At 39.6% G+C, this 24,932-nt stretch overlaps 1 protein-coding gene across 2 annotated transcripts in view; it reads right to left on the bottom strand.

Annotated features, from left to right (window-relative positions):
• Positions 1-24,932, bottom strand: part of LOC128357800 (potassium voltage-gated channel subfamily D member 3-like) — a 96,467-nt gene that overhangs the window by 4,937 nt on the left and 66,598 nt on the right. The window contains exons 2-3 of one of the 2 annotated variants that reach the window (XM_053318178.1): positions 13,659-13,821; positions 1,996-2,097 (exon numbers count right to left, since the gene is read on the bottom strand). In XM_053318178.1, coding sequence (XP_053174153.1) covers positions 1,996-2,097; positions 13,659-13,821 — 265 coding nt within the window. The remainder of the gene's footprint in view (positions 1-1,995; positions 2,098-13,658; positions 13,822-24,932) is intronic. The other variant, XM_053318179.1, reaches the window with a different exon arrangement.

Here is a 24,932-nt window from a genome sequence, read left to right as displayed (position 1 = left end):
TTCATATCTGAAGAGTTAGTATCCAGAAAACACAAATTTGTCTCCAGTATTATTATTATAAGTGTTGTGGTCAGAATAGCCTGGGAACATGTCTCTTCAGTATTATGTCAGAATGCCATCATTGTTTTTGTCAGAGGTGCAGCAGTGTTTCGTATGTACAGGCTTTCCACAGGTTGCGTCACTCTTTCCCAGCAGAATCTGTAGCTGAGCTGTTTATAAAAAACAAAGCCTGAGAATACTGCCCTGATCTTGCATGCTCCACAGCACTGCCGAAAGGCAAGTAAAATGCCATGTTTGGAAGATTTGTAGTAGCAATTTTCTGTTTGTTAAGCGGCTGGCTGGTGCTATAAGCAGAAGCTTCTTTGCTGAGAGGGTAGATTCCTGCGCTGATGACTCCGTTCTAGCCAAGACTGCTCACCTGTGTTCACGCTGCTTATCTGTACCTAACACAGCAGTAAAACACAGGTGTTTAGGCTGAGTTATTTCTGTCCCTCTCTATACGTGCGACTAGAAGCCCATATCAGCAATCTGTCTGGAGGCGGCTATGGCTCACTACCCAGGTGGCCACCATACTGTAGAGAGTGGAAACAGCTTGATCTGCCGAGCGACAACACACACTGTGTGGCTCTGCATGGTGCTGTACATGTCAGTAAATAGTTGCCTTAAAATGATATGCAACTCAGACAACAATTCACATTTTATAGAGTGGGCGCATATCTTCATATCAACTTATATATTGTTGACTTTGGACATAAACTGCAAGTCTGCAGTTGCTACCAGCACTGGCACCTTGTTGCTATTTTTAAGTGCAATCTAACAAAACCATAATGTGATATAGGGAACAAAACACATGAACCAAAAAGAAAATGAAAACCACCATTTATTTGAGCAGACAGCACAAGTGAGTGACTGCTCATGAATTTAAATGACTGTCTGTGGAAAGAAGTGAAAGTCTTGAAATACTACTAATGTTCTATTCAATCATTTTAAAGTTGCATCTGCTCAATATGAAAAACAGGAACAAAAAAAGTAATCTTATTGTGGTTTTCATGAAAGACACTGTGATGGTTATATCTCTCACAGTATTTTGGCTTCAGTATTGTGTTTGTTAATAAAACTACTCTATAAAGTTAAAATGTTCCCAAATTCTATTATTATTATTATTATTACCATTATTTATTTATTTATTGTTGGTTGCAGTGTACATTCTACACCGAATTAAATAAAACCAAATTTTCATAGGATATCAAAATAGATGTGTATAAGAAATTAAATTAACAGTAAAAAAAGTATTCTCAACATATTTCGCAAATTTTGTTACTCCACATGTAAGGTAAACTGCAGTCATAGCAGTATGTATGTGGGTGTATATATATCTATAGATAGTCCCTTCAGGCTATATCAATATGAATTCTACACGTAATTCAGCTATAGCTTGAGTATAAGTACTGGTGCCATTCTGATTTAGTCCTCACTAATGCCACTCAAGAGACACATGGAGAGAGAGGGAGGAAGAGACACTTGTTTTTGTTTTGCACTGTGTCGGCCCTCGGGCTACTCAAGTGCTTGTGAACCGCAACATTTTGGTGAGGCAAGGAACATCCTTGAGTTGTGTTTACATTTTATGTGTTTGCATGTGTTTACATGTCTGCATTGCCTGAAGCCTGTTCCTCAGCTGGGCAGCTGGGCTCAGAGACGCTCACATTAGAAGTGCTGCTTATTGAATGAGGTCACAGTTAGCTGCTCTGATGGGACACTGTGTGCATTCTAAGAACTGATAATTAAAGGACGGGAAGGCTAGGCCTGCATCTGAAGACATAGTGGTTGACTGCTCTGAAACTCTCAGAACCTTGTTTCTAAGGATTGGAGACAGAGAGGTCAGGCTTTCTGTGTCATCAGTAAGTAAGTTTGTCTCATGTGGGAAAAAAATCTTGAGAAAAAAGTCAGTGACCCAAGTGAAGCATATAGTGTCTGTGGTTCAGAGAGTGGTCTTACCGTGAGCTCCAGAGCTTCATTGAACAGGCCGTTGCGCTTGCTGTGGAGGAAGGCATTGGAGCTCCCTGTCTTGGATATTCGTATCCTGGCCAATCGGGCTTTCTGCAAAAAGTAAAAAACCACCTGGAAGTCAGTACCTTTCCCACACACCTGTCGCACTTTAGCATGCTTGATGTACAGTATTCATTGAGATCATATGCATCAAATCTAACATTCCACTAAAGCATTCACTCTGATCTCCTGTGATAAATTCACTCTGATCTCCTGTGATACTTATGAATGATTTATGGTGACTACATGATAACAGATTCCTTGGGTTGAAAATCAGTTAGAGCATCAGCTGGGAGTAATGCAGGTAAATCTTGTATGAATTAAGCAGCAAAGTGTCATTCTGCATTTCAAGTACTGAATTGAATGTATTAGGGCTGTTTTTTGTGCTGCTACATTATTTGTTTTGTTTAGCAAAATAAATCAAGGAAGTGTCCAAACCCATAATGCTTTACATCTTCATTCCTGAGCTGCTATGTTTATGTCGGGTTGAATGCTTCTTTACTCATTACACTTGTACAGCACAGTGAGTGCAGGGTCTAGCCGTTTTTACCCTTCTCTTTCTCTCCCTCTTGCTCTCATGCTGTCAAATACCTCCTCTCAGGCAGTCAGCAACAAAGACAAAGAAAAGAGAAGGATGACCTCTGGTTCTTAGAGTGAATTCTTTATACATCGGTAACATATTATTGTCTACAAGCTTTGACTGATTTTACTCAAATGTCCTGTATTTTTTTCTCCCTGCAAAGCACATTGTATCCACTCAATGTGTGTGAAAACATACTGTATATGTGCACATTTGTTTGTGTACACAGGCCTGTGTGAAAACGCTGCTCTCAATAAATCTCTGTTACTAAAACAACTGATTTTACAGGAGAGTGTAATGTGAGTCACTGACTTCTCTAAGGCCTGCCATTTTCCTGTCAAAGTCAAGAGTTGTGTGTCAGGCTAGGTGGAGCTTCAGAGTGTGTGTGTATATATCTCTGTTGCTCCACTTAATGCATTTTAAAACAGGTTGACAAATTCATTTAAGTGAAATTGGTAGAATAATGTGAGCTGTATAAATAATGAGCAGACAGAGAGCTCGTTTAGTAGGGGGCCCATGCACTGCTGGGGGGTTAATTGGGTGTGCGGATGTGTGTTTGCATATCCCTGTGTGCTTATGTATGCACGTCTTGTCTCCATAGATGATTTTCCATACATATACATAGGAGTCATATAGAGCAGCAGAAATACTAGGCTCAGTAAAAGTATGGTAATGTATGGTAATTTAAGCTCATCCCGTCACTTGAGTTTCATTCAAAACATGGTAATGTTTGTTGACCTACAGGTAGCTCATGCTGTGATTTGGTAATCTAAAGAGAAACAGGGGAGATAAACAAGAATGCCAGTGAGCACACACACATGCAAACTGACTAAGTCCCCTGAAATTGTTTACCTTCTCACTGAAGTACCATGTTTATCTATCTTTTTTGTCTCTCTCACCCTTCCTTTCGCCCTCCTTGACAAGTTTTCCTCGCTCTCTTTGTGCCCTAACACTCTTAACACCTATGTACATTTGTGCTGCTACAGCATCCCCACAGACCTTTGAGATAACCCTTCTTTATGTTCTGGCATTGTGCTCAGCCAATGGGATCGTCTCTCTGGGGTCACAATGCAAACAGGAGCCTGTGACTGTGGCGATGGTTGCCAGGCAGCGCAGGGGTAATGGAGGGGATGTTAAGAACATGTCCCGCTAGATTGAATCTAGTTCTGCAGCTCTCTGATAGATTCCTGGGGCCTTTGGGACCCGGAAGCTTGTGTCTAAGGCCCATCTGTGTTTTCAGGCACAGCTTCTGCAGGACAGATTGAGCCTGAATTGCTGCTGAAGCATCACTGAGAGCACACAGAAGTGTAAGGAAACCATAGAAAGAGCACTTTCATTAACACCTTCACACACACACAGAGAAAACCATAAGGAAGGTTAAAAAGCCAAAAAGTGTATAAACTGCACTTTCTTTCACGAGACACATACAGTCATGTATACACCATATATCTACACAGACACAGAGTGTAATGTTAAGTTCTGTTATAGAATATTGTAATCACAAAACAAGCTATTTCTTTCCTCACATACAATATTCTTTGAGTCGTAAGTCCTTTCAATACAAAATGCGCCTGTGTTTGCTCCGAAGCACAATACAATTGAATATTAAGACTCCATTTTACGCCTAACATTCCCTCAGTAAACAAATGAAGGTCTAATTAAGACATGGAGGACAGAAACGGAAAACAAAAATAATGATGTGGTTTTAAAAAAAATGTATTCATCATCAAAAGGAAGAAAAAAGGCCTTTAGTAAACAAACTTGTAACTTACAAGTCATTGTCTGTCAGTGTGTTGTAAGGAGTCGTACTGAAGAATAAGAACCACACCAGAATGTAAATGGACCACAGTGACAGGTATGTTTACGTTTTATTTTAAGTGCTGCAGCTGAGCAGATAATTAGCTTTCTAGCCTGCAATCTGACGGTAGCGGTGCACTTTTCCCCAGTGAGTGTTTGTTTGGTTGCCTGTTCAACAAAATGAGGTGCAGGACAAGATGTACATTCATTTATGCAGTAAGTTCAATAAGAAAAAGACTTTAGCAGGAAAGCTAATGTGGGGTGTGTAGCAGAAAGCTGTCTGGTTGTTGACACAGTGATTTACACAGCAGATTTGAAATGCCATTCTAGACAAAAATCTAATTTCAGCTGTATTTTAAGGCAAACAACTTGGAAAAACAGTTTCACAAACTCAACTTTCACAAACCTAAATTAGCCAACCAATCAGAATAATGATGCTCAACATCTCTAGTTGAAACTGTCCAGATGTTTTCACACACCCAAGGGCCAATAAGCTGATCCAAATACCTTTTTTTCCCTCATTGTTCCCCATTCTTCCTTCCACAGAGCGACAACTTATGATCAATCGCTATACAATGCAAGCCGGCACAAATGTTTTATTTTAACATAATTCCCTGCTAGATGAGGGATGTAAATCGGCATATCCTAAAATCCTTAAAAATGCTCTACATATCCACTCAGCTCCCACGCCAGGAAGTTTTGTTAGAAGTATATATTTTTAGTTGAAAGTAAAAATTAAAAAATTCATGGTACCTTGTGAGTTACAGCTTTGGAAGACTGCCCGTATAGGATTGGCTGAGTGAAAAGTGGAGCAATCGAGCTATGAGACCAGATTAGGTTCTGCCTCAAGCCTGCCTTAGAACCATACAAGTGAAAGAGGAGACCATCTGATGAGGAAACACACCACACACACACACACTCTCTCTCTCTCTCTCTCTCTCGCTCTCTCTCGCTCTCTCATGCACATAAATAGCTGTGGAGGAGTTTAATTTTGTTTTGCAGCTGCCACTCATCTTAAGTGTTGCTTTTATACATGCTGACATCTCTGCCACGAGGAAATAAGACAGTTACTTCCTCTGAGGTAGGTTGCTTTACAATAAAACACACACACACACACACACACACACTGGTACAATCAAGAAGACAAAAAAAAAAAAGAAATTTGGGAAAGACAGAATTTTTTGTAAATCTCTCTGGAAGCTGGTGATGGCAGAAAACTCTGGACGATGGCAAGAATTGATTCTGAGGAAATCACCTCCTCTGGTCCACAGATATCTACCTCGGTACCAAAGACAGCTTAACCCCAGACTAACACCACTCAGAAACAAAGTACCTCTGCTAAGCCTGGATTACCTCCTCTTTATAGACACCATGAAGATGCCGCTCAGATCTGTTTGCTGCTGTGATGTTTCGTGTTTAGGTTTTTTTTCCTCTTTTCTTTTGTTTTAATTTTTTTTTTTTTTACAGAGGATTAAATTCATGGCAGAGCTCTCGAACCCCCTGAGTGAAGTCCCCCGTCCTTCCATCTCTCTTTTTGGTCTGTCTTCTGCAAAGTGCAGACGACTTTATTGATTGTTTAGAAGGGCAAAACAATCTGAACCAGAAGTCATCTCCACCTTTTGACTTCAGCCTTCTGAGGGAGGTCTAACAACAATAGTGAGGTCATTTAGAGCAATGGGAGAGAGACCGATTAACAGGGAGGGATGGAAAAGCACTTGTTTTTGTTTTGTTTTGTTTCAGCCCCGAGCCAATGTAAAGCTTGTGTACCACAATAGGCAGTAATTTTACTATTCACTAAGTTTAAGGACAACAATGGTTGAATCAGAGAAAGATTTCCAATGAAGTGGGAAGAATAAAATACAATAAAGATGGCAACTGATTTTCATAGAAGCACAAACAATGATGGGGAGAAAACAATGAGAGATATGTATAGATTCTGCAACTCTATACCTGAAGCTACAATCATGATCTACCGTTAAAGCATTTTGTCAAAGAAAGCCCCACAAGTGTTTAGGTCATTAAAAAACATCAACATGATGAGCTGCTAAAAAATGATGATTTTGAAGAGCTGACCTTGTTCTTAATCAGACAAATGACCTCTTTCCAGACTTTTAATTATGTATTTTGGCTATGGTGATGTTCTTTTGTTGCAAATTGTATGCTTATTTAAGCTTATGATTAAAATGGCGCTTTTCCACTACACAGTTCCAGCACGACTCGACTCGCCTCGACTCGTTTTTTTTTGCGTTTCCACTAGGGATAGTACCTGGTACCTGGTACTTTTTTAGTACCTGCTCTGCTGAGGTTCCAAGCGAGCCAAGCCGATACTAAAATGTGACGTCAACAGACTGCTGGCTGCTAATTGATCAGAAGTAGTCGCTGGAAGAGTCATGAGCCGTTCCACACAAGAATCAAACCCGGCATTTTTAAATACCGGCCACATACAGCAGCAAGTACACCATTGCCTCCATGTCCTCCATTGTTTATGTGTTTGTGTCACGTATAAAACGAAGTCACGGCAGTTTCGCGGAGCCGTGCTATGATGACCCCGCCCACGTTGAGCAGGTACCTTTTTGTAATGGAAAAGGTCGTTCCTGGAACCGAGCCGAAGCGAGGCGAGTCGTGCTGGAACTGTGTAGTGGAAAAGCGCCAAAAGTGTAATAAACCCAGATTCAAGTCCATGTGAGATATTTTTTTCACATAACTAACCAAACAGATCTTTTAAATCTCCTAAGGTAGGCTTCAGGTAAGCTATTGAGAATATGTAATTTGACCTACCTGAGGATATTATTACGTTTATGCAAAGAAAGCACAGAGAGCAACTAAAGAGTAACCCCTGCAGATTGGACACTTTATTTCAGATTCGTTCATGGGATCATGCATCAAGACAGGGACTTAAACTGAAATTCACTGTAAAATGAAAGTATTGACACTGAAGACTACTGGAAAGGCAGACTAGTGAAGTGAATATATGTTGGTGTTTGACTGTGTGTGCTGCCTTGCTGCGCACAGCAACTGGTGGCATCCTCGTGTTTCTTTCCTTTGCGCAGTGAGATGGATCAGGGGCTGTCTCTCCACCACCGCCCAGATGGATGGCTAATTGTAATGGGAGCCCAGAACAGCTAACAATTAGACCTGAATGAAGATGGATGTGGAGAGGGTGTGGGGAGGGAGGATGGGCAGGGAGGAGAAAAGCATGTGAGGAGATAAAAAAAAGGGAGAAGACAGAAGGTAGGAGAACAGACGAGGCTGGAAAATGCCGGGGCAATAATGCTGCACTTCCTCTGCTCAAACAAACAAATTCCCCCTGTCTGCTCTCCCGTCATTGTTTGAGTACTGTGAAAAATCTTGAATGGCTATTCTATTTTACTCCCAGTTAAACCTTGTTCTAAGAAATGATCTGAGGAAGAATAGATTTTTTGTGAAATATAACCAGGTGTGGGTAATAAATGCTAAGGTAATGACGTTTTGCTATGGCAAATGACCAGTAACACTCGCTAAATGGTTGGCTTAATGGCTGAGAAGGTCATATGTCATTAAGGTTATGGAGCATTAAAGAACATTACATGCTATGTGGATGGTAGTAATAGGGTATTGAAGGATATGGCATGCCTGAGTGATTCATAGCTGGGGTGGGGCATTACAGATCACAATTGTCATTAGCAGTGAAATAGCTCTATCATACACCCTCTGCAATGAGGTGACCATCTTTTATAGTGAATGACTGTTATCTGCCAACTTAGAGTCAAAGAACATTAAATTAATGTGATGTAACATGTAATGAGCTGAACACATGTCCGTGGCAGTTGTTGTAAAAGGGCAGTTAAACCCCTTTCAATTGCTGCTCATTATACAGCAAGACTGGAGTGTACAGTCATGCTGGTGGCTCTCTAAAACTGCACTTGGCACAGTGGTGCATTGAGCCAAATGCTAACATCAGCATACTACTGTGCTTAGTGACACGGCTCTAGTGCTGATGTTTACCAGTTTCAACATCTAATAGTTTAGGGTTAACATGCATTTTGGGTGATCTGATCACAAGTGGACAGCTTTAAGTACGCCTTTTCACGTCTGGCCATATGTGTCTCTGCATATGTCTCCAGTGACCGCTTGTGATTGGATCTCACTTCCTCGCTCTATATGCAAATAAATACATACATCATTTCCATTTGTAAAGACCAAATGTGCTCTGTGTGTACCCTCTGTCCAAAGCCGTGTTCAACTTGTTTGATAACAAGATAAACAAATATACAATATATTGTGTGCCCCCTCATGAAAATGAAATGCCCATGCTATTGATTAGATCTAGCGCCAGGCCTGGCCAAATATATATAACAATTATAGTGTTAATTAATGTTCTGTGTTTTTCTACACATTCAAAAGGTCAGCTGTTACACACACACACACAGTCTAGGTTCATACAGTGAAATAGTTTGAAGTAAATAGCTGTCCTTCTGTTAAATCCTGAGCTCCACATCTATCAACTTGACAGGACAGGCGAAACAGAATTAAACATTTAGCTTCTGAAATAAGTCAAGTGAAAAACAAGTTGTTTTTTGATTTAATTCCAATTGTCGATTTGAAGATGAAAACAGGTTAGGGTTAAAGGAACGGGAAAAATGGACATGCATTGGTTAGGGTTAGAAACAAAAAAACAAAGTAATGTATTTCTTTATCCTGTTTTCAAACAAGTTTAACATAACTTTGGATGGCGTGTACATGGACTGGGAGGAAAATGTCAAACGTTTTACCCATTTTTGATCTGTAATCAAAGCATTGGGCAAATTGAAATTCAGACCAGATGATGGCTTTAGACAGTCAGCAGATAATCAACATGATATATAGATGTAACTAATAGATACATAATTCAATCTCTGAGGACCTTGAATATTGGTAGCAAATTTAATGGGAATCCAATATTATTTTGTCAGCCATCCATATAGCCATGCCACTAGAATATGGGATTGCCATAGATTCACTGGGACAACCAACCAACTGGGACATGATATCAAATAATTTCCACAGCATCTCCCATTTAAGGTAGCACAATTATTAATTAATTCACTGGTTTTAGGCAGTTTAACACAACACAACACTTGTAAGCTAATCCTGTGGCCTAATTTAAGTTACTACAATGAACTTTTAACTGGTTATGAAACTGTCTCATGATGCCTCTGATGCCTCTATATGAGGAAACATGACCATCAATAAGAAGATGGGCTATTTTTATATAAGTATTCTTGTCAGATGAAACCAACTATGGCACGGAGACTGGAATAGCCTATATGTTTATGCTACATCACAATTACTAAACTTACATAGCCAATAATAGATAGATTTCACCATCACAATGCATCCTGCAAACAGTTGTGTTTAAAAAAGAAAAACAGTATAAGAAATAAGTAGCATCTTTATTTCACTTACTTTAAAAAAAAATGCACATACTAGCCAACATCTTTATGACACAAGGCTGGATGTGCTCATGGGAAATGCAGTCTTCATTCTGGGAAAACACTACTGCTTTTGTCCACAGGGGGAGGTTAAAAAATGAGTGCACAGAGAGCAAACTATAAATGCTCTGAAATATCACACTTGCAAACCTGTCATCATCTTTGACACTACACCTTAATTTGCTGTAGTAATAACGCTCTCAAAGATCAAGGCAATTATACGTATATATATATATATATATATTTATCTATAATTGTGAAAGTATAATTAAGGTTGAAAAAGTGTGTTGAATCACGCATAGGTTTCAATGAGAAACCTATGCGTTGGATGCATGGGTGATTAAGCAAATCGCTGACCTCCCCTGCAGGCCAGCCAGGGAGGCATTCAAGTTCCCTGATAGAGTCATTTAGTACCAGTTAATGACTACAGCGCTGTTATGCTACACTGGTCAGTTGTTGGGTACCGAGCATGTTGTGTTTGGGGACACTGCACCACATTGCGGTTCAGTGGAGAATGCACAGGAAGTTGCGACAGACCAAGGTCAGGCCTAAACTGACAGGAAGTATGGTGGGTGTACTTGACGCACATTCACACTCAGACATACACTCAAACAGATGCACGTACACACACAAGCAGATGGACAGACACACACCTTCCTTCCAGCAAGCACCTCATCTGGGTGATAGCTATTTCAGGAAAGAACACAGCATTAGGACACATATCGCCTCCAGCTCTCCCCCCTTCCTACTCTCCCCCTGCTTCCTCTGCTCCCTCCTTCCCTATGGCCTTCTTCGTCACCACTCCTCTCTCTTTTCTGCGTCAACACTGTACATCGCATTGGCTCTACCTTGTTTTTAATCTAGATAATTTCCTCAACCTTCTAACTCTCTTTCATCCCCTGTGTGTCTTTTTTCCTCCCCGCACACTTGGATGTGTTACACCAGAGTCTTGCCTTCCAGACAAGGTTACGGTTAGTTAACACTGGGCAGCGGTCAAGCCACGGTCGAACTGCAGGACTTTAAACAGATTTAAACTACAACCAGAGCATGTGCTGAGATGGATGGCAGTAATCACAGAGAGGGTGAGAGAGAGAGAGAGAGAGAGAGAGAAAGGGAGAGCAAATGCATGGAGGCAAAGGAGCAGAGATGAGAGGAGAAGCAAAAGAAGTGAAAAAAACCCTTGCTAGGAGAAGTGTGAATGAACGTGATGAGAGAGAGGAATGGAGTCTGAAAATATGTGTCAGTGTGCGCATGCCTGCCAGCTCCAAATAAACACACTACTATCTGTCTCAGGAAAACAAAAACTGTCAAGGCTTCACCTCAAACTATGATTACCAGCCCTGTTTTGTATGTCCATGTTTGGCTCATGGCCACAACATGATTCTTTAAGGGTCTTGAGGCCACAACTCTAAAGGCTGGGATATTAATCCAAAGGAAGATAGGATCTTTAAACCTTCCACAGTTTAAACATGAGTTTACATAATCCGTTTATGAATTTCTGCCTGTTTGTGTTTTTGTTGACATAAATAAGAGGATAAAATCTGTTCACAAGGACAGCCAAACAAAAGAAAATCATGCAGAAGGGGGTTATTCCTGATATTCACTTCTTTGTACAGATTATTTTAGGATTTAAGCTTGGGGTTTTTTGGATTCTTGGAAGTAATGATAATGGTTAGATGTAAAAGGGGTGCGTTGGTTATTTTACATCATCAGAGTTTTTTTCTTAAGTCAGAACAGCAAGTTAAGTTCAGCTCAGGTCATGCATTTCTATTGGATCCAGAGAAAGCTCAATATTGTAGTTTCAGTGTTCCCACATGTTTAGAGCTGTGAGTGTAACCCAGGTTATTTTCTCTACCTGCACTATACAGATGTCCCTTAAACACCTCACATGCAGACTATTGACAGACCCTACAGTTTACTGATTTTCCCTAAATGCCTCACATGCAGACTATCAGTACACACTGTAGATGATCAATAAGAGGAGAAACAACAAAAATTAACTGATAAAAATGTAGGCAATGAAAAGATGAAAATGCGTGGGAATTGAAAAATAGAGTGGTAAAAATGGATGTAAAATGAAAATTACAGTAATAAGTTATCAAGTAATTTGACAAATGTAAAGCCAATTTGATTTAAACAGTTGTGATATGATAAAAACAGAGCCATGTTTCATCATTCTCCCCTCTTATGTTTGTCATTCATCATTCAAAGTGCAAAATTGCCATTTAACAAAAGTGGCTTCAAGTGTGGGAGTAACAATAATAATTAAATAAAATGGAAATGATGAAAAAATGCTTACAAATAGACACAGAGGCTTAGATATAGAAACAAAGGTAGGGCCTGAATCTGAATATGGTATTTGGAAAAGCACACATACTGTAGTGAGTCTTTACAAATATATGTTTTGTACAAATATTTTAAAAATTGTTTTTGGGAAAGGCTCCCTGCCCCTAGTTTCTACAGTATATCTCAGCAGGCCAGGCATGCAAGTTGAGAGCCAAAACCTCAATCAGTTAGTCAGCGGGCATGGTTTTTGATTGACATTTTGGGCGAAATAACAAAAATTGCTTGCTGTTAACAATAAACAGCAGTTGGCTATTGTGAATGATGAACACAGCCCAGTTAATTATCAGAGCACACAGTTTCACAAAAAATATCAATCAAATGTATCAAATCAGTTGAGAATTTATTATTTTTTCAATTATTTTTTGTCATTCCCATCCTTTACACCACTTTCTTTAAAAGATAAATGGCAATTCTGTGTTGTAAATGATGACTGTAAGATGGGATAAAAATTTCAAAACTGTTTTAATCACATCACCTAAAAACTTATCACTCAATTTTTCATTTCACATCCATTTTGACTGTTCTGTTTTTCAATTTACATGCATTTTCATCACTTTATCAATTGATTTTTGTTACCTCCAGTCCTATGATGTTCTCTAATCACCTCGCATACAAACTGTTGGTCGATGGTACAATTTACAGATGTATCGACTCACAGGTTATTTGCAGAAGCTATGCAGCTGCACACATAAAAGCCTCTAGTCCCCACTCAGTTACTGCAGCATACTACTCAGACAGATTCTATCTACCTGGGTGGGTCTTACTCTACATGGAAATGCAGAGATTTAACAGATTTTGTCAACAAAGGTTTTTACAAGAACATCAAAAATACTATTATTATTAGATTTTACATCTGTAGCTCCAAGTACTATAGCTTTGAGTTGCACCATATCTAAAGGAAAATTATGTTAAAATCAGATAGTTTTGTTTTTAGAGTTAATTGTTAATGTTAACAATGTGAAATGTTAATTTAGATCAGCCATCAGTCAAGAGCTGCCTCTTGATTCAATTGAAATTCAGAAACTGGGCTCCGCTACGCTCGTGAATTATATTTTAAGATGCACACAGAAACATATTGCAAAAAAGACTATATTGTTTGTATTGTTTGAATGTGGGTAAACAGGAAAAAAACTGAACCATTAGAGCAAAGGAAAAATAGGAAGATTAGGGTTTAGGTTTGATGGTCAAGGAAGAAAGTCCATGAAAGTATGGTGGTACTTACTGAACATGTATCAGCATTGTATGTTTTCACAACTACTTGTTTTATCACTCAATTTGCATTATACACACAAATAATCATCATTAGTTTCAGAGAAGACCTGAACCCTGTGGAGTCCTCTAATCTGGGGGCGAGTGACGTCTGAGCTCCCCTCTGGGCTGGAGCTTTGGAAGTCATTCCCTCTGGGGCCCAGTTGAAGGGAAATAAAACTCACCTGTACTTTCTGTGCCCGCCGTTTGTCTGCTCTCTGGTTCTGGTGATAGATGCGGCTAAAGTTGGACACGATGACAGGGACAGGCAGGGCAATTACCAGCACCCCACTCAGAGAGCATATTGAACCAAAGATCTTCCCCGCAATTGTCTTAGGAACCATATCTCCATATCTGCAAAGGGGTGACAAGGAGAAAGAGAGAATAAATTTAGTAAAACATTATTACAATTTTAATAAAATGTCCTATGTGATAACTCAACCTTCGACTCACAGCTAACTGAGGTCATTCAAATCACGCACACACACACACACACACACACACACACACACACACACACACACACACACACACACACACACACACACACACACACACACACACACACACACACACACACACACACACACACACACACACACACACACACACATCCTGTCGGTTCAAATTGCTGCCCATTCATTCCTCTGGTATAAGGCATTCATCTTACTTTTTTAGACCACTCATATTCCATCCCCACCAGAATAAAGCATGGCCTGCTGACTCTGTCCCACCCCAAGAGAGAAAAAGAGAGGCTCCCAAACCTCCTCTGTCAATGACTGGCACAGTAAAGTTCACTGAGTCATTCAATGAGGGAGCAAATACTATTAACCTTTAGAGAGGAGAAAGAGGAGGACATGGTGAATGCCAGGGACATTTCCAAAAAGTAATTTTCCAATTCAATCGAAATATTTGCAAGTCAAAAGCAATATTGTCTTTAGTTCAGAAGACAGTCAAAACAATTACAATAACTACATTACTATATTTTTCTCCCAAAGCAGAAGCCGTACTGCTGGAATCAGTGGAACAGTGGAAGCAAAAGTAAGATGGACGAGAAGAAATTTAAAAGCTCAAAGAGCACGACTTAAGTTGGAAAAGCAACCTTTACCTCTAATGGTGTTCATTTCTTATTCATGAGGAAAAAAGTGCAGGTAATTTGTTCTTGTTTTCCAGCTAAACAAGAAATTCTACTGAATTTATTGGAAATGACTCCGAAGTCCGACTGCAAATAAAACTGAAACAAATAGCCTTTAAGCATCACATGTAATTATGTACAGATTATTTGAGGAGAAATGTTCATATCAATATGTCAATAAGGTAGCAATTTGAAAACAAATCTTTTGTTAGTGAGCTGAATAAACCTCTGATCCCCCAACCTCAAGGTCGGAGGCTGGGAAGGATTCACATTAGAAAGTGCACTATTATGGAACTACATTCTCAGAATTGCAAACAATCATTTTTTCTTTACTTTTTAGTGCTTAAAAATTACTTTGAAGTCTTGCAAATACTCAGAAACGTTGCTAAATAGCACTCATCAAATTCATCCACTTTGACAGATCGCAGAGCATAACACTGGTTGTTATTTGAGGACTTGGCAAACAGTCCCCTGGAGGCTCTCCGTAAATGAACAATAATCTGCTTAAGAAGTTGTGCTTGTGATAGTCGTTTTAATAATCTAATGAAGCACTTCTGTCACAGTCTGGTGGAGATAGTAAAACACGGAATGGCAACACACAAACACACATAAACCACAAACAAACCCATTCAGTTCGTTTTGGGGAAGGAGATGAAACCTCATAGTCATTAGTCACAAATTTCGGGAAAAACAAGCCAAATATTTTCGCATCAACAAAGCAAGGCACTGCCCACACACAGTGAACCATCGGTCCGCAGCTATAAATGAGAGCATACTTACAGAGAACATTCATTGTCCTTTCGAAGAACTTTAATGGCCTTTCTACCCAAATTAGGCAATAACAATCCCATCAGTGGTACAAAGGCCCTATCACTACAAAACATTTCATCTCCTCCCCTCTTCAGAAGATGTTTCCATTAGGAGGAATGAAAAGCTAATCATATTCATCTGCAAGCCTTCTTTAATGGGATCCTATCAGATTGCCTGATAGAGGCCCTTCTCTCCTAATACTACAGTCAATTTGCCGCTCTCATTTAGTCAAGCTGGCCTGTCTCTGATGATACCATCTCTGAGCCATTATACATGGCACAGCGATAAAGCTGGGCTTGCACACATTAAAGAAAGAGAAAGCAGTAATAAGTGGTGTGAGGTTGTGCATATGCGTGTGTGTACATGTGATAAGCGAGGTTAGATGTAATTTCTTCCCCTCCTGCCTGGATAACTGCCGGGGCTGTTTCTAACTCTTTGAGGCAACATTGAGGGTGGGGAATGGGATGGAGGTAAATGTCTAAGAGAGTAAGAAGATGGATAAGAAGCAAAAGGGAAGTATACTGGTGGGAGGGATATTTTCTCAGCAGACGTAGTGCACGCAGAGGGATTTTTCCTCTCAATCAGATTTTCTTGCTCATATCTAACTCACACATATCTGCACAAACACACACAACCATGAATTTGCTGTGTACTATGCATACACTTACATACAAATAAATACAGGATGCATGCACATATCACAAATGTACACATAACCAAGACAGCTGGGCAGGTCAATCCTCGGTCAGGGTTGTGACAACCCATCCTAGGAGGGCCAGATCTCTCTTGGGGTTTTATTAATAAAGTCTAGGATGGATAGATGGAGGGTTATTGAGTTGGCCTGAGTGCTCTAGTGAAGGTATGTGTGATGGATGGGCTTAACAGAAAGATGGTCTGAGGGCTGACAGACACACAGATTTGTGATTATGACAGGTCATGTCATGTCAGGTCAGGATAGAGTAGTTCATCCCTTTAAATTCCCACTGATGAACCCTGCCAGTATACCGGTAAAATACAAGTAACCGTGGCCATGTTCAGGATAGGAAGTTTCTACTAAAAAGGGAGTTAGAGTAAGACATATGAAGTGTTAAGGGTTGGGTTTCGATTTACAGACCAAATCCCATGTGATTCCTCTGCAATTTTCCAGGAGGAAGTTCTTTTAACCAGGGTTCGCAATAGGCTTACTGAAGGAGCCAGGACCTTTCAGTACCATGGAGAGCTGCTATAGTTCCTTTCTATAGTGCACGCTCACACACCATTTTCACACTGCTGAAAACTAACATCTGTTTGCAACACGGTTTACTACATTTGAATGTAGTATGTAGCCTACAGTGTTAACAGTCTACATTTCTTTAAGTTTTCTGTTAAAAAATGGGTCGATCACCCTTCATATATACAATTTGTGGTCCATAATTGAAGCCTTCAACTCAAACTAGGCAGCATCTCTAAATGTATGACAGCCATTCCATTCCACTATTAGTTGAATTTCAACACAAGCACACCTTATTAATCTGTGTATCATTCGTTCTTTCCATTTCATAGTTTTGATCTGAGCCTAAAATTGAAATATGAAAAACCAGGAATTTTTTCGTTTTTGGTGTTATAATAAAAAACAAAAAACAAAATAACCAGTTAATTTGTCATTATTTGATTTTTGATTGCCAATTAAACATGGAAAGAACGAATGATGACACGGATTCTTATTCTACTTAATGAGGTTCTGATTAGGTGATCACCTGAACTTAATCTTATTTAACGAGGAAAAGTATAAAAAAACACTGCTGTGGTCATTGCTATCCTCTTGCAATAGGACCAGCTGGATGGCAAAAAAGTGCTAGAAATAGCTTAAAAGTAATTGGAATACAAAAAAAAACTACTGACCATGCCAAAACAGTTGAAAAGAAAAGTTTTGAGTGAGGAAAAAAAGGGTGCAATTCTGGCTTTACTGGCAGAGGGATACAGTGAACGTCAGGTTGCTTCCATCCTTAAAATTTCTAAGAACTAGGTCAAGCAGCAGACATTGGGGACAACAAAGCTTCAGACTGGCAGGGGGCGAAATCGACTCTCCACTGACCGGGATGACCGTCAACTTATTCGAATGTCAGTCAGCGACTGCAGGATGACATCAAGTGACCTACAAAAAGAATGGCAAAGGCAGCTGGGATGAAGTGCATGGCAAGAACAGTTCGAAACCGGCTCCTAGAGGCAGGGCTCAAGTCATGTAAAGCTAGAAAAAAGCCCTTCATCAATGAGAATCAAAGAAGAGCCAGGCTGAAGTCTGCAAAAGACCATAATGATTGGACCATAGAGGACTGGAGTAAGGTCATCTTCTCTGATGAGTCCAACTTTCAGCTTTGTCCAACACCTGGTCGTCTAATAGTTAGACGGAGACCTGGAGAGGTGTACAAGCCACAGTGTGTCTTGCACCCACTGTGAAATTTGGGTTAGAGTTAGGGTGATGATCTGAGGATGCTTCAGCAAGGCTGGAATTGGGCAGATTAGTCTTTGTGAAGGACGCATGACTCAAGCCACTTAAAAGGTTATCTTGGAAGAAAACTTGCTTCCTTCTGCTCTGGCAATGTTCCCCAACTCTGAGGACTGGTTTTTCCAGCAGGACAATGCTCCATGCCACACAACTAGGTCAGTCAAGATGTGGATTGAGGACCACCAGATCGAGACCCCAGCCCAATCCCCAGACCTGAACCCCATTGAAAACCTCTGGAATGTAATCAAGAGGAAGAGGGATGGTCACAAGCAATCAAACAAAGCTGAAATACTTGAATTTTTGCGCCAGGAGTGGCATATGGTCACCCAAAACCAGTGTGAAAGACTGGTGGAGAGCATGCCAAGACACATGAAAGCTGTGATTAAAAATAAAGGTTATTCCACCAAATATTGATTTCTGAACGCTTCCTAAGTTAACACATTAGTATTGTTGTTTCTCAATGAATATGGACTTGTTTTCTATATGGTATGAAAGGACTGCATCTTTTTCATTATTTTGACCATTCCTCTTTTTTTGCAAATAAATGACTAAATTAATAAATATTTTTATTTGGAATTTGGGAGAAATGTTGTTAGTACTTTGTTCATCTTTTTTTTAACTCAAACATATACCTATACATTATGAAATCACAGAATCTGATCATTTTGCAGTGGTCTCTTAATTTTTTCCAGCGCTGTATGTTTGTTACATCAGACAAACAAAATTTATTACAGTCTGTTTTTAATTAAAATGTATACATTTGTAAAATACTGTGACATTTTGATCATAAAATGACAATGTGATTCTGTCAAAAGTTGATAAAATGATAACACAGTCCTACTTACATCAAAATACTCAGTGTCATGGTGGTATTGATTTAGAATATAGAAGATGAAGATGAAGAGTCATTTCAGCATATTTAACAATCCATATTTACAACAGGACTCCGCTATGAAAATACATTGTGTTACAACAGCAGCTATAAATGATGATGCCTCATAAAAATATCCATAAGAGGTAGTAGAGTTCCCATTTTTATTGGGTAACATGTTGCAAACCAATGAAGCTTAGCTCTTTTGGGTTCTGTAGAATGAAATATTGCCTCTCCAGGCCTTTAACCCTCAACCATCCATCCATCTGTACTCTTATCTGACATTTCATGGCCAGTCACTCAGATGGAAGTAACTCTGATGACACATGGCTCTTCAGGGATGGGACAACCATCTATAATCACCCCCACAAATGTCACCACAGGAAACCAAAGAAGGAGGGGGAGGAACAACAGGTAGGGGGAATGATAGAGAGACATATAGAGAAGAAGAGGGAACAAAAAAAAAGATGTGTAGAAAGAGACAGATAAGGATTCAGATAATATCAATGCTAGTATGCTGAGAGGTTTGATAATTTTAGTTAATGATTCCTCAAAAGACATATATAGTAGAGTATAGAGATATATTTCAGGACAATTACCCGTGAGTTTCATCAAATTCGCTTGGTGTACATCAGGATTAAGTGCAGTGGCTTATTCACATTACTAATCATTACTACAACTGATTTCACGATTCTATGAGCAATGTTGATCATTGTTTCCAAACAAAATGCAATTCAGATGGGAGGTGTGGGTAGGCAACGGTGATCTCTGATCCATTCAAAACAGTTTGGTACAAAAAGTACCAATTTGACTACACACTCGCCTTGCACCAATCAAACAAGCCATTCAGTAACTGAGGCTACAGGGATAAAAAGAAAAAAAATGTGGCTTTCACAGTGAAAAACAGCACAGTGAATAACTGCTCACTGAATGGAATGTTAATTGCTGCAATGACCTTGTTTTGAACAAATCTAAAATAGAAACCTAGGTATTGTGAAAGGTGGGAGCTACGTCAACAGCTTAAATCTAAAACTTGATGTAGGGGAATGACAGAGGAATGTTCCTGGCAGCCACCTTTAAAGCTCCTCCGGTGCATTTACTGTCATTCACCTCTGTGTAACGCTTCCGTTAGCCACCTCTTATCACCTACAGCAGGAAACGGCTAAAGTAACCTATTGTGTTCATTGTACTGTAGGTGGGTCATCAGGGCCTGGAACTGTATTAGGCTGAAATGAACCATTGTATTGCTGTAATATGAGGGACATATTTAAAATGTGAATATGACAGCACTACAAAAGTGCTGTGACAGCATTTCAGCTCCAATTCCAATTGCTCACATGTGACTTCATGTGCAGGACATTTCATATATTTGTGGGATGTGGCAATTGCAATATGTGCATTGTTATGTATGAACTTGCTAAATGCTTATGGTGCATCATGAAACTATTTTACCCATCAGAGTCTGTTTTTGTTTTTATGTATGCTATGGGTGTTTACTGTTGGAGCAGTTGGAGCTGTGGTTCCTTTTATAGAGAATCCAGCAAATAACCATCTGTGCCTGACAGTAAAAAGATTATAGCAACAAAATTGCACTTGACCAAAGAGTAAAGAGAAACCCTTTGCTGCCAGCCCAACATTTTGGCTGTATCGCCCTGTGACATCAGAATCATGAATCTATTCTCATATATGCCACATTATAAGGACCAGGGTTTTCTTTGTCATCCACACACAAAAGAAACCACAACTGGAAGCTTCTGGCAAAAACCAATTTCTTTGCCTTGCAGGTTGAAATGTGAGGCAGACATATAGGGTATTTCCTCATTTACATTTGTCAAGTGATGAGAAGGGAATGGGAGAAAGAAACACAGATAAGTTGATAAAGTGAAGGGCATTACTCTCACACCGCACTGCACACAGAGGAAAGGACATTATCATCACTCACTTCACAACCAATCTTATGGTGAATCATACTGAGGGATTGCCACCATTTCTCTGTAACAGACATACAGTTTGCTACAATATGATTGGGAAGGGACTTTGACACTTTTCAGAGTTTCAACCATAGACTGTAAAACCCAACACTGACTTTTCACAGGTATGTAGTTTATATTAATTTCTACCATGAAGTCTGGTGTAGGGTTGACAAATGTCTTGCCATATTGCTGCAGACATTTATAGACAGAAACTATTTTCTTTGGAAAGTGGTCACCAGCAGAATAATTCACTCTAAGCCATGTGGTCATTAACAAAATAATGCAGTTGATCAACTCCCCAAAATATTATGGAAAGGTTGTTAGCCTTGTGTCCTGTTATTTTACAATATGGCATGTTGTGGATTATCCATACAACCCAAAATGGTGTATATTAAGTTAGCAACAGTCGTCTATAAATGTGTACATATTGTGGTTCTCGCTGCTTTGGAATTGTTGGGGTCTCACAGAGGTAGTTATCTGAATCCAGATTAAGAGGACAGCATGAGGAAAGATTAATCAGAAACCATAACTATGCTGCAGACAGTGCTTATTATGCCTATTGAAAATTTCATTAGATGGTGGTTGTACCAAAAACAAACAGTCCTTCAGCTGTAGCCTGCTCTGAATGCTCTGTTTGTAATGTGATCTCTACTTCCTCTTAATGATAACATCAGGCTGATTGTGCATGCCCACAAATCTTTGTTGCCATGGCTGTTTCATAGGTCCACTTGCATATTTCAGATTGGATTTGGGCTTGATAATGTACTGTACAGATATATTTGAGAAGTTTCCATTGTGGGGAAAGAATGAGAAGTGAAATTTTACTATTGTTTATTAGGAAGCAATTGTAAGTCTGCTGAACAAAGCTACCAGAACCAGAACCAATCACAACAGAGTGGGCTCATTGGGAGGGGGACCTTAAAGACACAAGAGCTATAACAGCCTGTTTCAGACAGAGGTGGAACAGAGGGGCTGCATACAATAACCTATATGACATATTGTTTTGAGTTTTTTGAACAGTAAATCATGCAAATATATTCCAGTTAAGTCCCTTGAATAAACATATAGACCCACTAATGTGTATGATGCATCCCCCCTAAGGAGAAGCATATTTGTAACATTCAGCAACTGGTGGTTGTCACTTTATTACCCCCCGTTGAGCTCCATATTTCCCATATTTGTCTTTTTCATGCTCCAGCAACTAACAGCAGTGAGTAGTAAACTTAATTCAAACACCCCTTTTGAAACCTACATGTGATGCTACAGATGCTGTTTTTGTGGACCAAGAGTTTTACCATTAAGCAGCATGAGTACACTTAGTTGCCAGGATGTCAGTGAACAATAACAAGTGACCCTGTTACAAGCTTTGCTCATTTGTGTGTGAGCATGTGTGTGCATCTCTTTGTAATTAGCGATTACCAGTCTGCTATCAACAGCACGCTTCAGTGAATCCACTTCCAAGAGCAACTAGGAAGCGAAAACACAATTACCAAAAGAGAAGGAGCATAACAACATTTAAATGATAATACATCAGAGGAAGGATGAATCCCCAAAGCTTGCACTACTTACTACCTGGATAGTGCCTGATTCACAGGAAATAGTACCACCATTAACACATTTGTGCATCTGCCTATGTGCGTGTGGTCATTTTTAATGAATGTGAATGTGGTAATACATTATAAGCAATCCTGATAAGCATATCTCTACAAGGAATGAAATACTTTCAAGACTTGGAGGGCTGATACGAGTGGATGTTTGGATAAAATCAGTAATGGCTGTTGGTAATTGAAACTGGAACCCATCTATCTCTGCAAGCTTGGGTACACTGAGCATGTACCCAAGAGTCTGGCAGTGTGGCAGAGGAGAGGAGGGGAGAGGCTGAGGAGCTGGGGCACAATTACCTTGATATCTGGTTCAATTAAGCTGCTAACAAGGAGTAACCGTGCTAGGTTGAAACATGGATCTCAGGAGAAATGTTTGAATTCTAAGATGAATCTCTTTTGTTGGATGCAAGACAATAACAACATAGTTGCAAGTTTGATTCACTTGAGAATTGCTTGTACAACAACAGAGTTACATGCATCCAATAGTGTGTGACGTTCAAGTCGGCAGTAAGGAGAGTGGTGGGGAGAGAACAAAAAAAGAGACAGCAATTATAAAGCCTGCTACAGAATCAGAGCCAAGGTGATATAATGGATGTTAGATTATGATGGTAGCAGAGTCAGAGTGTTGTTCAATTCACCACTTTACTCCACACTGAAATACTAACAGTTAGATAGACTGAAGAGAAATTTAGATAGGATATCTTTATTAGATTTATTTAATCTTGTTTTGTCTTTTAAAAATCAGATAGGTCTGGAAGAAGAGCTCTGCCTTTCTCCATTTACTTGTGTGTGTGTGTGTGTGTGTGTGTGTGTGTGTTTGTGTTTTTTCTTTCTGTGATGTCATTATTAAAAAATACGAAGTAAAAAAACGGGATATTACAGTGGAGCTATTTACTTTAGATTACAAACAAATTGGATTCTATTATAATTTCATTAAATAATCTGGCTTTCTCCAGCACATTTTGCTTACTTTTCCTACTTTCTTTTCAATTAAACTTCCGTGATAGCTGTGGCCTTTTATCTGCCTTGACAAAGAAGTATACCATAACTATAGGACTTTTATAACTGGAGGCTGTATGTTATTGTTCTAGAATTGAATATACCAGGATTTCAAAGTGTTATAATTTGATGTAACTGTACTCTCTACTATGATTGTTTTTGGTTAAAACAATCTTTCCACTTCACTCCAATCCTTCCACATCCTCCTCCCTGTGCTTGACCCTTGCTGTAACTAATGTTCAGAGATGAAAAGAAGCAAGGCTGTGTGGAGAGATAAGGCTAGCACTGAGAGGAGAGATAAAGAGAAAGGTCAGAGCCTGAGAGTTCATGGGGTCATTTCCACTCTGCAGTGAGCCCACGGTCCTAACAGCAAGGTGACCGATGGGCTCATACCAGCACAGATTTCACACAGCGATCAAAGAGAAAAGGGAACAGACACAGAAGAGAAAAAAAACACATTAAAAAGAAGGGAAGGCAAAGGAAATGCAAATGTGGAAAAAGGGACTGAAGTGAAGAAGAAACAAAAAGGGAGGGGGCACCGTTGTGGGCTTCAGGGGTGACCCCGGCAGAAACAGAGACTAAAAGAGACAGAGGGCAGAGAGATAAATTGATAGAGAGAAGAGGGAGAATAGTAAAGCACATTTCGGGATGTCACACTTACTCTGCCTTCCATTCAGGTCACAGTGATTGCATTTGTTTAACTTGGTCAGACCATGTTTTTCTGTCACAGTCTGGATGTGTCTGTGTAGTTATGTGGGTTTTACAGTGTGTGCGTTTGTGAAACAGTGTGTGTGTGTGTGTGTGTGTCTGCAGTCCTCACATGTGGTTACTGTCCCTGTGCATTGCAATTTTTCATTCTTTGTACTCCATGTGCCTGCACTGTAATACAATAACATCAAACTCTATGGTGATTCTATTATTCTTCTACCAATTTTTCTTCATTTTTCTAGTTCAGCTCTCCACAAGCGAGCTACTGCCAGATTTTCACAGCCCAATTCAATGTCAATGTGTTAATAAGTAGCCAAACAAACTCAATATAAGAAACCCTCTCAGAAGCACCCAGTGGTGCAGCAGGTCTAGAATGATTAAACAGACTAAGGTATCGAACTATTGAACTTTTTCCCAAAAGGAGATGGAAATTAATTAAGCTCCGGCCCACTGTTTCTGCCTGCGCTCCCATGTGACTCCACTGGTGATTTTACTTGCTATATGTCCTGTAGCTCATGGACTTTGCTGATTAATTTATTGCCTATCCAATCAATTAAAAGAAATCCATAAAAATTAACATAAGATCAAGTAGTGTGAAATGAAGAGAAATATATATAAAATAAAGTAAATTATGCTTACATTGCTATATGTCTTAATACAATATTGGTCAACATTTAGTTAATCCTTACTCAAAATCTTCATCATTCACTATTTCAATGCCAATTCCAGTCCTTACTCACTTTGATGCTGCCTGTTGTCATGGGGACCTCGGGAGTGCTACAACACTGAGCAGCATACAGAGCGGCTTGTCACTGTGGTTAAAAGGGTTACATTAACATGATCGGCGGGTTACATTAGGGCAGGGCTACATTACCCATTA

The sequence above is a fragment of the Scomber japonicus genome, chromosome 4 (assembly GCF_027409825.1).
Source record: "Scomber japonicus isolate fScoJap1 chromosome 4, fScoJap1.pri, whole genome shotgun sequence".
Lineage (NCBI taxonomy): Eukaryota > Metazoa > Chordata > Actinopteri > Scombriformes > Scombridae > Scomber > Scomber japonicus.
Note: the sequence above shows the minus strand (reverse complement) of the source record. Positions and strands in the feature narration are given on the sequence as shown.